This window comes from Channa argus, chromosome 17 (genome assembly GCF_033026475.1).
Source record: "Channa argus isolate prfri chromosome 17, Channa argus male v1.0, whole genome shotgun sequence".
NCBI lineage: Eukaryota > Metazoa > Chordata > Actinopteri > Anabantiformes > Channidae > Channa > Channa argus.
The window spans coordinates 6,446,476-6,461,377 of record NC_090213.1 but is presented as its reverse complement, the minus strand read 5'-3'; the positions used below and the strand labels follow the sequence as shown (position 1 = coordinate 6,461,377).

General features: G+C 39.5%; 1 protein-coding gene across 1 annotated transcript; it reads right to left on the bottom strand.

Annotated features, from left to right (window-relative positions):
- Positions 1-1,727: 1,727 nt before the first annotated feature.
- On the bottom strand, positions 1,728-13,422 carry rab15 (RAB15, member RAS oncogene family). The gene is made up of 7 exons (XM_067482678.1): positions 13,052-13,422; positions 5,786-5,846; positions 5,520-5,580; positions 4,722-4,799; positions 4,092-4,181; positions 3,619-3,684; positions 1,728-3,444 (listed from the first exon to the last, which is right to left on the bottom strand). Exons 1-7 carry the CDS (start codon positions 13,173-13,175, stop codon positions 3,283-3,285), a joined length of 642 nt encoding a protein of 213 aa, XP_067338779.1. The 5' UTR covers positions 13,176-13,422; the 3' UTR covers positions 1,728-3,282.
- Positions 13,423-14,902: the final 1,480 nt, after the last annotated feature.

The window sequence follows — 14,902 nt, the reverse complement described above, 5'->3', positions numbered from 1 at the left end:
TACACACCACTTCATCACCCCAGCAGCCAAGCACTCACTCTTTTACACTCACATATACTCAGACACACACAGTCACACGCACACGCACCATATGGCTGAATGTCAGACAGCTGCAAGACCTGGAGTGTTGTGGTAAGGGGTTGTGTCGCATATATCTATCTGTGTACATGTGTGCATGTGGGCACTATGTGTCAGTGTGCAAGCTGACTTGTTATTCTGTGTGTGTGTGTGTGTGTGTGTGTGTGTGTGTGTCCGTGTGTCACTCAGCCTTGTGATAGATACTGAGCTGTCATATCTGTCAACCAGACAACAGTTCCACATGCATATTCATCATTATGCTAATTTCACCCAAGGGAGCTTTAATGACTTCACAACATTAACAAGCTGGATAACGTGTTGAACAAAAGCTTTGCGGGTTTTTTTTTTTTTCATGTAACTCTCAAATCCTCCATCACTGACTACTAATAACAAATTTATGTTGCTGTTATCATTTTAATCCATGCAGCAGACTACTGTGTAAGGTGTTGCTAAAAGTGTTAAGGAACACTGTGTGCTGTAGGCTATTTCAAGTATTCAAGTTTACACAATAAAAGTGACCACCACATTGCAATATGTGGCAAGTGGTGGTTCTGTTTACACATTGTTGTATATATTTCCTATTAAACAACATTAATGACTAATAAATTTCTCACCATGTGACATTTTAAGGGCATTACACTCTGCAGTAAAAGGAAGCTTAGGCAAACTGAGGAGTAGCACAACATAGTGACACTGTGTGAATCTGTCACCTGGTGGTCAAATTAAGGAAGTGACACAAAAGTTGTGTCAACTTTTGTTTTGCTATTAGAATCATTTCTGCGTGTCAATTACATTATTTGGGTTGTGTGAAATGACCATAAATATAGAAAGATGAGAAAAACTTTTCTATAGTTTTTTCTATATTACACATATTATTTATATTACATATATATATATATATATATATTACAATATTTAACTTGTGAGGATATTATTATGTACATTATGTATTTTAGCGGTTTCCATGGGTTTTCACCACGCTTACAGTTTTTCTAAGTGGTTAGAGTTGAGCTCATTTGTGACATACAGCCTGTTACCATATTTATGGTCATATAGATCATATGTGCCCTGCTCTTGACCTTTGTGCTCACCCCTGGTTCGTTTGCCTGTGCCTGTAGTTCTGGTATGCTTAACAATCTGACCAGTCGTTTCACTGAACTTAAAGTACATTGGAGTCCTCTGAACTGGCATGTGATAATATGAAACCTGAGCTGATCTCCACAGTGAAGGGAAGTCTATCTGCTGAGGTACAGCACACTGATTAGTCCAGGAAAGGCTAGTGAGGTATTATTTGAGGTATTATTTAAATATTTTCAATTTCAATCCATGCTTGCATTGTTTTGTGTACAGCATGTATTGTAGTTATATGTTCCACTAAATATATATGTAATTAGTAACTCATATCTTAAAGCAATTAATTTAATTGTATAAAATGCTGCAAATTTCCGTAACTGTTATTTTCAGGTTTGTATTCACATAACATCTGTACTACTAAACACAGCATACAGCTTTTGTTAGTATGGTGGACTGGCTATAATGGACTATTAGTATTTATTGTACTATTCTCAACAGCTGTAATCATTATGATGACACAACATTCACTTTTTGGGTCTCAATATAAGCTAAAAGAGAGAAAACCTGGCACTGAGTCATATATCTGCAAATATTTACTCATAAACATGTGACAATCTTTTCTCCAAGAATAACACGTTGCATTTTACATGTTTCAAGTAATATATTTACCCAAATACGTGTAAAGTTGTTTTGAAATAATAGAGAAAAACTGAAATAGCACGATACTCCAATTTCACACATTACACAAATAAACTAGTATTTTCAGAAGCATTTAGTAATACCGAGTTGGGAAAAAAGTAGCCAAAGTTGTTCTTATGATGATCGCTCTGTCTTCAGCAGTTTTTCAGCAGGCAACTCTGGTCAAATGCAATACTTGTATTATGATCAGGTGATTATTAACTTCATTGAAGTTACATTAACAGAAAGAAGAGTGGATTGCATGCAGAACCCTTGCTTGTTCCTTGTAAGGTCTGAGGGGAAAAAAGAAACAACATCTCCACTGGACTCTGTACAAAACAGTGATCGAGTAAAACATTGTTGGATTTGCACAGGGGACATTTCAGACCATATATAACATCACTGTGGACTCTTTTTATACAGCCCTGTAATGGTGATACATTAAATTAATGATGTATCCTCATGATTCTATCCATCTACAAAGCTTTCAAAAACCTGATATGTACAATGCAATGGCCATCCATCTGCAGGATGGTTCCCTCTATAAACAAAGTCTAGAAAATGAAAAATATCTTCCAGTTTGCTACAAGAAAGTTGACTGTCTTTGCTCTCAACATTTCCCTCTTGTAATGCCTCAGACATGTGTTACAGATCTAGGTGAGATTTAGACCAACAAAACCTGATGTGTAACTTGCATGAGGCCATTAAAATAATAGAGTTGCTGCATATATTCTTTCATTCCCTTAAAGGTAGCCATTGCAAGTGCAATCACAACCAAAAATACACAACTGACAAAAGAAGTGAACAGTGTTTGAGGATAACTCAACACTGGAAACCTCTCCAGTGCATGAGGGGTTCCTTCCATGCATGTGCTGCCCTCTTGTGGCGATTTCTTACACTTAATCTAATGCATTCAACGGTGCTACGGTGCTCACCTTCTGGAACACACACACACACACACACACGCACACACCACACTTTCCACTACACCCTACATTTATACTGTCTGCAAAAACGTGATACTACTTTTTTTTTTAAACCTCCTGCTTGTCTTGCATTTAGTTTTTCAACTGTGCCAATGCTGAATTTGTATCGAAAATAGCTGTATTTGGTTAAATAATAAAAGACACACTGCAGAAGCAATTAGTGCTTTAAATAATGAACATTCTGACCCACTGAGGAAAACCTTGACATTTTGGACCTTTGTTGATTAATTCACCACACACTTGGTACTTTGTGCCAAAACGTTTCCATCTTTGTCCTTGAAACTGCTCTCAAATGGCTCATTAGCATTTTTGGCATTGCTCAGTGAAACTGAGGGACATAGCTGGCTTTAAAATTGTAGCTGGACTTGCCTCTTTATTTCAAATAACAACAAAAGGAGCCACATTTTTCTAACGATGTGCAAAGCATGTGGTGATGATACTCAACCAAATTTCATGTCATTTCTTTTTAACACCAGCAGCCTTTGCTTTGATCAGCCGCCCCGCTTTCACAGAGTCCCTCCTCTTCCTCCAGAGCAGCAAGATTAAACTCATCGTTAGCAGACATCCGGAGAAGATCCAGGTCTTTTTTATTGGCCGCCAGCACCTGCTCAGCCAGTCGTGTGAAAGTCTAGACAAGAGAAACACAGCCAGTCGATAAAAACAACACAAGATAAGATACATTCTTATTTATCAAGTAATTTCCTCCCATTATTTAATAATGATTGGATGCATTGCTTTGTCCTGTTACAGTTGTGAAATATCATTAGGTCTTTTGGTAAACTGGCTCTGCAGATCATCTTACCTCTGTTATGTTATGGTTGGTGAAGGCACTTGTCTCAAAGAAGTCCATTCCATAAGCTTTGGCCAGCTGGTAGATAAAAAACAGGAACATATTTTATTGTGTTGGTTTGTTTTCAATTCAGTTCTTATTCAATTAGGAGCTCCGATTAGTTTTTTCTTTCCCACATGTACAGAGAATACATGCATGACTGTCTGCTGGCAGTGAGCTGCAGTGGTGTGTTCAAGTGCAGCTGTTAATGGAAAATGTGACGTAACAGGAGGTAAAGCATTAGTCAGTCTTTGTCTGCACTAGGTCTCACTTTGTGCCAGGAGTCTGATAGATTATTTATGGGCTATAAATCCAAGTTTCAAGCATGAGGAGCTGTGAAACACAATAGGCCCGACAAAGCACAGTCCATTATGCATTATTTTGTGTAAAATATCTCAGGACTAGTAATCAACTCTGAAATAGTTATCACACAGTGATGTACCCACCTTGATACCCTGCTCGGTGGCCACCTGTCTCTTGTCCATATCATCTGACTTGTTACCTACGAGGATCTTCTGGACCTTGTCAGGAGCGTACTACAGGTTTGTCATGGGATTACGAGGAGATATTTGCAGAGAATCAAGAGGAATGAAAAACAAAATTAAAGAGATAGGAACAGGAGAGGGAATTCAATTACAAGAGAATTCAGAGGCAAGAAAGCACGGGAGCGACAGTGCACAGGAAATGAGAGCTAGATTAGAAGTAAGTGGGAAGCATGTCACGATCAATAGTGTATATATTTTGAAAGACCGATGGAGGAAAACTCCATGATGACTAAATAATAGAATAAAATAATCTGGGAAAAGGCAGGGGAAGCACATCAGATATGACTCAGAAGAATAAAGTGATGTTCTCCTTCCTACTTTTATAAAAATATGACGACAAGTTTTTGCGATTGCCTTTTGTTTTTTTATCACGCCAGGACGGCCATCTGTGATGTGTCAAAGCAAGGCCTCTGCACAGTAAATAGTTTTGTCAGTTTTAGTCTTTGTAAAATGAAGGGGGGGAAAATGCCAGCTGATTTTCCACCGTGCCTGATTTATCCAGTTCTCAAATCCCTGATCGCTGTGACTCACCTCATCCACATCACTGGCCCACTTCATGATGTGTTGGAAGGATCGCTCACTCGTAATATCATACACCAGGAAGATTCCCTACAGAGAAAATGGTCAAAGATTTAAAAACCAGATGAGGGCAGGTGCATTGTAAAGCTTTTAAGGGAGCCATGTTAAACATGTTCTCCATTTCATTACATTGAAAGCAGTATTTTAAAGTTGATATGCTGATATGATTACTGTTAACAAACCAGACCACTATTTGGAAAAACTGGCAGCACTGGGATTGTATATGGTAAAGCCACAAGATGGTAGTGAAATCTGATGAATTGTTTTATAGCACAAAACAGGAGACAGAACACGTTCTTCCAATTTCATTGCCAGTTTCTGGTAAATTGACAATTCAATTTCAGCCAGTCTAAGCTCTTTAGCAGCCCAAAGCAAAAGCAAAATCCATCCATAACAATGTCAGTGTAGTCACAACATCCTCTGCGGGGATAAAGGAAAATGCCGTGTTTTTATTAACCGGAGCAGTACACTTGAGATACAATTGGGTATGAGACAAAATCCTTTTACATTAGTGATGTTTTAAAGCTTCTTGCTGTAATCAACAATCTTTAAGAAGATCACTTTAAAAGATCTTTTAAAAGAACTTTTAAAAGTTTCCAGTTCCTAAGCAGGAGCCAGGGATTACACATCACGTATTTATATAGCTTAAAAAAATGTAATTGAAGTAATAAACTCAATTTAAAATGACCATGGTCCTCTGTAGCCATAATACCACATCCATGTGTGACAGCAATAGAGGGGATCGATTACCTGTGCTCGTCTGTAGTACTGCTTCGTTATAGTCTGGTACCGTTCCTGGCCTGCGGTGTCCCTGCACAGACAACATGTTCACAGTCACATAAATGCATAGACACGAACAACATGTAGAACAGTAATCTGCCCTTAAAGCCTCGTCAAACAAGCAAGACAGTAAGCTGCTGTTATGAGCGCACTTAGCTCAAAGATAACTATTGAGTAATATCAGTTTGTTAATCTCCCCATATCTTCCATATTTGTGTTTGACTCCAGTCTCTTACCATATCTGTATTCGGACTTTGATGCCATCTATTACTACTGTCTTCATTTTAAAGTCGACTCCTGAAAGTGAGATAAGATTTGGTTAGTAAGCACAAAACGACTTTCACAGAGAAGCGGCAGCCTTATATGATATTTCTACCATCCTATTAGAGCCGTGCTCAGGCTAAATGTTCCAAATGTTCAGACAGAGGTTCGCCTGTATCTGCTGTAGCTTTGTAATGATAGAAAGCATTAACACAGTAAGAGCCACTTCATCCTTGTAAATCAGCCTGTTAATGAGATTGGGCTAATGATCCAGTGCTTCTCTGCATTGATCACACAGGAGGTGAAATAAGAGAGAAGGGCAAATGTTACCTTTGTGCTGCATAAAAACACTAGATATCAGAGCGAGGAGAGTCAAGCAAGAAGCTGTTCATGCTTCAGTGATTTCTGATCTTTTTCAGACAACTCTGTCATATTCATAAAAGAAAATCCCAGGGACTCGGCTCGGAGATGTTGCTGATACTTGATATTTAATGCTGAGGCTAAGAATTAAAATATTTTATAACCCAAATTAATATTGAGTATTAGGCAGTTTAAGTCAGCACAACCTTTCCTAAAAAATGATCATATACATTCAGTTTTTTTTTTTGTTTTTTTTTTTGTATGTCTGGTAAACATTTTGGTCTTTTTTATACCTCCAGGTGTGGACAATACTAAATTTCCTGCACAGTCACAATACGATACATTGCATAACATTTAGACAACAAACTCCAGCATCTGTAAATCTTGTGCAATTGTAAACTTTTATTTCTGTCTATTCTGTTTTAAAACCTGTATTATTACTGAGGATTATGGGTGGATTAATGTGTGGGTCCGGCTGGCTTACAGTCCCAGGGCCCTAAAAACACAACCTCCTCTTACGTATTTGTTGCTGAAATGAATCATAGAGAACAGGTAAAAGTAAATGTCTTCATCTATTTCATAATTTTCTTAGCAGTGAATATTTACAAGTGTCTCTATAATATGCATAATATGCATATTTAAAAAAAATCAAAAGTAGTTCCTTAGTAACATGTTGGAAAGTTTACTAAAACATTATGGGGACCTGAGAACACTTCTAAAAATGCTGGAAATTAATTTCTGCTGAAATGACTCACTGCTTGATAGGAAAAGGAGAAATGGACATGACTTACCTACTACTTTACATGCAAACATGAGTGACTGATACAACATATTTAAATGAAATAATCTGACTTCACTTTTTAATTACAGCTCTCTGTCTTTGTCCATGACTGTGGAATCCAAGTAAATGAAAAACAAACCCGCAGGCCTCTACAGGCCACAGTAATCCCCGAGAAATCAATTAACAGTTCAGCCCAATTAACCTGACACCCTTGTGTCACAGCCGGCCTAACACTCAGAGGAGCTACTCCAATCGATTTCCATGACTGGAGGAGAAGCTGTTTGTGGTTTTCAGAGCTGTATTTCTGTAAGGTTTGTATTCCCAGTGACCGACATGAGAAAACAGCTGACAGGTTTACCATACAGTAGTCGGCCCTGGCTGATTTTCAGGCTTTTTTTTTCGAGCTGAAGTCTGAAGCTGAAGTTAACGCTCCACAGAGGCTGCAGCTCACTGACTCAACAGTGTGAGGGCTCATTTAAATCTTGATGTGGCCTTTGTCTTTGACTCGAGAGCATTCAGATCAAGACTAAGTGAAAGGTCAGCATAACAATCAGCGGCTCACCTCGCCTGCAGCTTGAGAAGAGAGAGGAGACTAATGAAATCGAGGCTTCTTCCTGTGTCATTGTCCTGCTGTATTAGCACTTAATTAAGCTCCAGTCAGACTGTATCCATGCAAACAGCAAAGATATAAATATGAACTGCTGATACAGGCAGTGGGTTCCACCATTGTACAGTGGATGAACCAAATCTGAAAACTTTATTCTGCATAACACAATCAAATGATAATTAGGTAATTCATTCAGTTATATTTATAGAAAACTAATTTTCGCCCCACACTGTCTGCTTCCAGCTGTTAAACAAATTGTCTGGGTTCCCATCTGATTTCTCTGCATTGTTTAATAACAGAAAAGTGAGAAGTGAAGCTGAGAAAAGTGAGATCTCCTTAGTTAGATGGCTCCTTTTATCAGATTCACCTTGTTCTGGGTGTCTCCGTCACTAAAGCAGATGTGTCATGCTGCACAATTATTCAGTTTGATGGAAAATCCGAAATGTTGCAGGTTAGATTAGAGGTGCACATATGACCTGCAGCCAAAAGGAGCACACCTCAGTATTTTGGTGCCAGTAACTGGAACAAGTTAAACTAAAGTCATCAAGGGAACAATTTCAAATGACCTGTGTTTGTGACTTATACATATTTGAGTTTTACTGCATTTAAAAACGTTACTGCTCAAACTGGCTAGAGGTTTTTTATCGAAAGCTTTAAATAATATTACATTTCAAATCCTAAAAAAACAAAAGGCCATTCTACAGCTTCCACCCTTCCTTTCAGAGGGAACTCTAACGATAGAGATGAGCACAATGTGTGCAGCAGTTCATTTCACACGGCAGCATTTTACAATCAGCAATGTGAAATCCATGCAGAGTACACACCCAAAATGGGCTTGACTAATTACCAGGATGACTGTGATTGACTATGCAAGCTGGATAAGGCGATGAGACATGTCAGTGTGCGGTAGGTAATTGTGACAAGCTCAATAATGGATGGACGGATGGCTGCTCTGTCACTGACACAAATTCACCTGGGAACGGGTTTGTCATCAATGACAGCAAAAGGCTGTCAAGAGCTGTTGTCACTGGGGCTAAGCAGGACAAAGGACACACTTTTTTTTTACAATTAGAAACTTGTCATATACATTTGTAGTAAATTTTCTCCCTTTGTATTGTTATGACCCAAGTCATTATGTGTGTTATTGTTATGTTGTCTTTTTCTCCTCCTCCTGTTTTTTTCTGTGGGTGTGTTTTTCTGTGGGTGTGTCTGAGGGGGTGGGGTTGAGCCACAGGTAGTCCATTGGTCCATTCAAACTCAATGTCGCCACCTGATTGGACAGGATGGAGCGTCCTTCTCCATTTATAACCGATGACAGCAGCCCAGCGACCTCTGCCAACCAACCCAGCATTCTGTACGTGACTACTGGACTCACAGAGAGCTTCGCATTTTGTTTTGTAATTTGGAATTTTCTGTAAAAATTGTAAATAGAACTCACTGTAAATTATTGAGCACCAAGTAGCCACAGTAGGAGTGAGAAGCCCTTTTTGTTACTACCTTTTCTCCTGTTTTGGGCTAGGAGTTCAGGCGAGGTACCCTGTCATTTGTTTTGCATTTATTTGGTTGTTTAGGTAAGACAGGGATGGTGTTAGAGTTTTTGTTTGTTGTTTTGGGCATTGCTCACATCCAAAGTTAATAAAAATAGCTACATATTACAACACTTGGTCTGGTTTTGTTTGGGAATGAAAGCAGTGGTGGCACACATCGTGTTATGTCTAGGTTCCCCTAGACCAGGGGCATAACAGTATTAACATACTACATTCAATAAGCATGTAAAATACATCAGCAAAAATGATATTTTATATTTAGATCAGGATTTTGGTCAAACTCATACGTTGTCCAAATCTCTTTTAAAAAGATGAAACAGAGTGAAAAACACTGGGGAATTACATTTATTAAATTAAGTTTGAGCCAGACAAAAACTCTACTCAGGGCTACTGTTGCCCTATGACAACAAGAACCTGCAACATTTTATATGCTACGTTATATGAGATAGCGTAATCGAAAACATCGGCATTAATGCAGCTGTAAAAATAAGTGATTGAGTCAGTGACTGAAGTTTTCAGGGTGAGTTTTCCAGACCTACATGCAGGCATAATACTTCTAAATGTCCAACCAAACTGTTGGCTGATGAGTGGCATTATGGACATTGTATTTTCCAGGACAACAATAAAGAATGTATGGAGTAAAAAAAATTATGGGGTATATCCTAATTCTGCTGTATTGATTTTTATGTCAATATGACCCTTATGTGAAGTTCAAAGCTTCACATAAGGGTCTTCTTGTTTTAAGGTGTGTAAGAAAAGACAACTTCCTAAAGTACCTTACAAAGTGCTTCTCATTTACACACACACCGATTACGGCAGAGCTACCATGCAAGACACCAGAGGTCTATGGCACAGACGAGAACGGGTTCCACATCACCGCTTAGAATAGCTTTGCCGATTGTTATGTTTTGTGCTCTGTCCTGGAGGTTGGCAATTATGTGCCTTGTTAATCCATAACTGGAGATCGGTAGCTTCTTACTTTACTCACCCAGGTTTATCTTAGGCAGTGACGCTCAGGCATTGTTGCTACTTTACCGAGATTAAAATCTCATCTGTTGCGTTCTGCACTTGGGTCCACTTCTCTGAATGTGACAGGAACTAGAAAAGGTCAAGCCCATGACAACGTTATTGGTTTTGTAAAAAAACATTTATAACAGGATGACCATCTGTGGTGGTCGTGCTTCAGTCCCGACCCTATAGATTAATGAGTTTGTCAAACAGCAGTGGGCTGAGTTTATGACCGAAACAGCACTGGGATCCCCTCCATGAAGACAGCTGCTTATTGAGCTATGATATAGAGCAGGGATGGGTTTATACTATACAGGAGCTTTGACAACCAGGAGTCCAGTGATAAGACCATTGAGGAAATGGTGAGGAAGATTAAACTCAGCAAGCGTGACTCACTGCCATTACTAAATCATCTCTACAGCTGCTCATCGCTGGACAAATGTGCCCTCTCCGAACTAAAGTTTTACAAGGAGTGGTTACCTGCCAAAATAAAACAGGATGCCTGGATGAGGGAATTTATTAGACGTTTAAATTATACCAGAGCTCCTCCTGCTGCTGCTGCAATGACTTTGGACAAGTCTGATATTGTTTGAGCTTTTATTTTTATAGCAAGCTGCAACCAGGGAATAAAACCACGTCCTTCGTTGATCTTATAGCCAGGGGTGCTATTTACTTTTATCATATTTCGGAGTATTTCACTTGTCAAAAAAATAAAACCCCACTGGAACCAATCAAAGACATAAATTAAATTTAAATGCAGGGCGTCTTCTGTGGTTTGAGCTCTTTCTTTTGTGTAGCAGACGTTTGTCTACAAATGCAAATGATAAGACTTTTTACTGCATCACTGTGAAGGCTTTCCAGTGACCTCTTTCAGAATCTTTTCAGAAGGATTTAAAGCCCAGGAGAGTCATTTTAAACATATATAAATCTCACATATGAGCAGCAACTTTTAAACACTAACTGGCCTGTGCACCCAACATGTTTTTTGGAGGATTTTAACACCAGCTGTGTGTGAGTCGAGCTTTACTGCCCGTCAGTGTCTGAAATTACTTATGCTGTTGATGCTAAATGGCAGCAAATCCCTGCAGCCAGGTTTCAGCATCTTGTGGAAAAGTCTTCCTCAGACGAGTAGAAGCTGTTACAGCAGCAGACTAATGCACAATGGATTTGAAATGGCAATAAAAATCAGCAGTCACATTTGGCTGTAATGTTCAGCTCTCCATATACTATCTGCTGGGAGCTGTCTGCCTGAATTTGGGGGCATTCATCTACTGTTTCGTTTTCTAATTTTTAATAAACCCCTCTATTGCTCGGCAGTTTTAAAATAATTAAGGGCAAAAAAGGAGCAAGTGCACTATAACAGGCTAATGGAGCCACCTATGAGGGGGACGTGGGAGAGAAATTATATCCATCTGTCACTGTGAAGGCTGGGAAATTATTTATTGATCATCTGCAGGAGCATATGATGGTGGTCACTCTCAATCTGTCTGTCTGTCTCTTTTTTCTTTTTGGACTTTGTTTAGTCGGAGGAGAGAAGTTTGAATCAGACCTCCCTGCACTGCTTATAGACACAGTCTGCTGCCCTATTCAGTCCCTATGTGGACTCCACTGCCTGCACCGTCTGATTTCTAAGCACCCAGCTGCGAATGTGCAAAAAAAGCACAAAAACTTCACTACAGTTATTTTTTTCAGCAGACAGAAACAGGCTGAACCTAAGAGGCACCAGAAAGGGATCACAGTGTACAATATGGCCATGACTCCACAGGGTGGATGTTTCCTGTCGTGCATGCTTGCTAATAGTACACTGCAGTCTCTCTAAACATGTGGCCGTACATCGTTTAAAGTTTAGTGTGGCAACGTTTGTGGGAAGAAAAATCTGAGACTGATATGATCTGAGTCATGAGCCCCAAAAGACTGTAAAGGCTTTAGACATACATGTAAACATCAGCAGCTCAAAATAATGCCAATAAGTAGAATAAATAATCAGTGGTGGAGCTGTATTCTCTGTGTCTTCCAACATCTGTCTGCAAATCCCAGCCTCATCACCAGTTTCATCATGCACTACCTTGATCTTACTTTGACATGATGTCATGATCTTATTTCTCTGTATTTTCAGTAACAACCTGGAGAAACACTTTCAGACTTCTACCTCACTCTCGAGCCTCGGGGACTTCGCATTCTCCTCATAATGGCCAATTATTGCAAAAGTTGCCATCACTCAAAGAAATTCTGGAGATAAAAAAGATGAATAGGAGCTGAATAGGGGAAGAGATAAGAGACTCAACCACAGCATGTGAAAAAAAACACCACTTAGTGTACATTCCCCACCATAATGTGCCTGTCATGGTTCACAGGCTGAATCCTAATAATGGAGGCAGATATGTTGTACAGCCCATTATAACTGTCAGGAAAAAGACTGGTCAGCATATTACATCACATATAATATTATGACTATATTTACTATAATAATGGCCAAAGCGATACTTTTAGTAAGTTCTGCCAAAAAGAGGATGACTAAATATGTAATATGTATTGTATTGTGAACCACAGCATGACTGAAACAATAAAGAAAATAAAAACTGTTTGATCAGAAAGTAATTGAGCCAACAAAACAAAACACACATGCTTGTGCTTTCGTATGGCCGTGGGCTTCACAAGTGCTGATAGTTGGTAAACTCATCTGTGTGGCGGGTATCAGATGTTCCCTCTCGAGGCTTCCCCAACCAATGCATGAAGCGGATTTTACAGTGTCTCTATTCCACATGCATTCACCTCAGTCATTTTTAAGCCCCTAATCAAATCCTACATGAAGAGCCCATCTGAAGAGCTGGTGGTGCACAAATGACATCAATAGAAAACCCTGAAAGACAATTTGAACAAATGGGAGTGCTAATTAAAACAAGTGGTGAATGTACCAGAACGAATAGCAGACTCTTACCGATGGTGGAGATGTGGGACGGGTGAAATTCGTTGTCCGTGAATCTGCATAACAAGCATGTTTTCCCAACCCCAGAATCTCCGAGAAGCAGGAGTCGGAAGAGGACATCATACTGCTTAGCCATAGTGGTGGATGTAGTGTTGAATTAAAAAAAAAGAAAAGCCCCAGTCAGCTAACTCAGCAAAGGATGACCAATCCCTCCCCACGTGCATCCCATGTCTGCTCAGACGTTCAACATGACGCTTTGGCTTTGGCTTCTTTGTGTTTACTGGTGCTGGGTCGGTGGGTATCAAAACAAAGATGCTCCAGCCTCCCAGGCAGCCTCCAGCTTCCAGTGGGTGCGGTGGACCACTGTCAAGTTGTCCCGAATGACAAAACAGGACATCAGTCTCTACTTTCCAAAATAAAAGCCTCAGTTAACATCCAAGTTCTGGTATTGAATTAAAACAAAATGGGTGTTATTTAGTTATGATGGGTTTCTTTCAGAGGTCTGATAATGGGAGCATGTTATCCATGTCTGCACATTATGCAACTGTGAAATGAGTAGACTATAAGCATTTTTGGTAATAAAAATTTCCATCAGAACTGGCATATTGTGGAGGACCACATAGGCCTGTACAGTAGGAGAGTAACAAAGTAGCTTACATTTACTTAACTGCTGTAATTAAGTAACATTTTGAGGGATTTTTGTTTTACTTTTATTCTATACTTTTATTCCACGATGTTTTAGTGGAGTTTATGGTTTTGGATTCTAACTAATAGTACAAAACACAGCATAATAATGAGACTTTATTGATCACAAGTGTGAAAATCACAAGCTACCAAGTGCTAGAATTGTTGTGATTTTTAACATTTACTGCTACTTCTTTGAGACTGGACTTATACATTGACCTTATCAGGTTGGACTGTTTTTTAAATGTATTAAGAGGTGAAGAAGGTGCAGGACTTTAAGTACTTAGGGTCAACGGTTCAGAGCAACGGAGAGTGTGGCAAAGAGGTGAAGAGGTGAGTGCAAGCAGGTTGGAACAGGTGGAGAAAAGTGTCTGGTGTGTTGTGTGATAAGAGTATCAGCGAGAATGAAAGGAAAGGTGTTCAAGACGGTGGTGAGACCAGAGATGTTGTTCAGCTTAGAGACAGTGGCACTGAAGAAAAGACCGGAGGCAGAGCTGGAGGTAGCAGAGCTTAAGATGTTGAGGTTCTCTTTGAGAGTGACGAGGATGGACAGGATCAGGAATGAGGACATCAGAGGGACAGATCATGTTAGATGTGTTGGAGATAAAGTCAGAGAAGCCAGATTGAGGTGGTTTGGACATGTTCAGAGGAGAAACTGTGAATATGTCCGTAAAAGGATGCTGAGGTTGGAGCTGCCAGGCAGGAGGTCTAGAGGACGACCAAAGAGGAGATTTATGGATGTAGTGAGAGACGACATGACGTTAGTTGGTGTGAGACAAGAGGATGCAGAGGACAGCGTTAGATGGAGGCACATGATTCGCTGTGGCGACCCCTGAAAGGGAACAGCTGAAAGGAAAAGAAGATTTGACACAAACATTGTTTTATTACATCAGCTGCATTGTTGCTGAACTAGTTTATATTTCTTAATGCAACAATGTGCTTGCACTTTACAGCACTTGAACAAAAAGTGTGAAGTGCTTTATTGTCTTTATTGTAGTAGAGTACTATTGTGGGTAAATAATTGCAGTTTTACTTATTAGTGTTATTGACTTTGTCTGCTACTACTGGTCCTAAAATATAAACTGTACTTTATGTTGTGCTTACACATTATTCCAAGCTAATTGATGTGCAGGTAATATTAGTGTCTGGGTCTCTGCATTTGTAGTGGGCACCGAATTT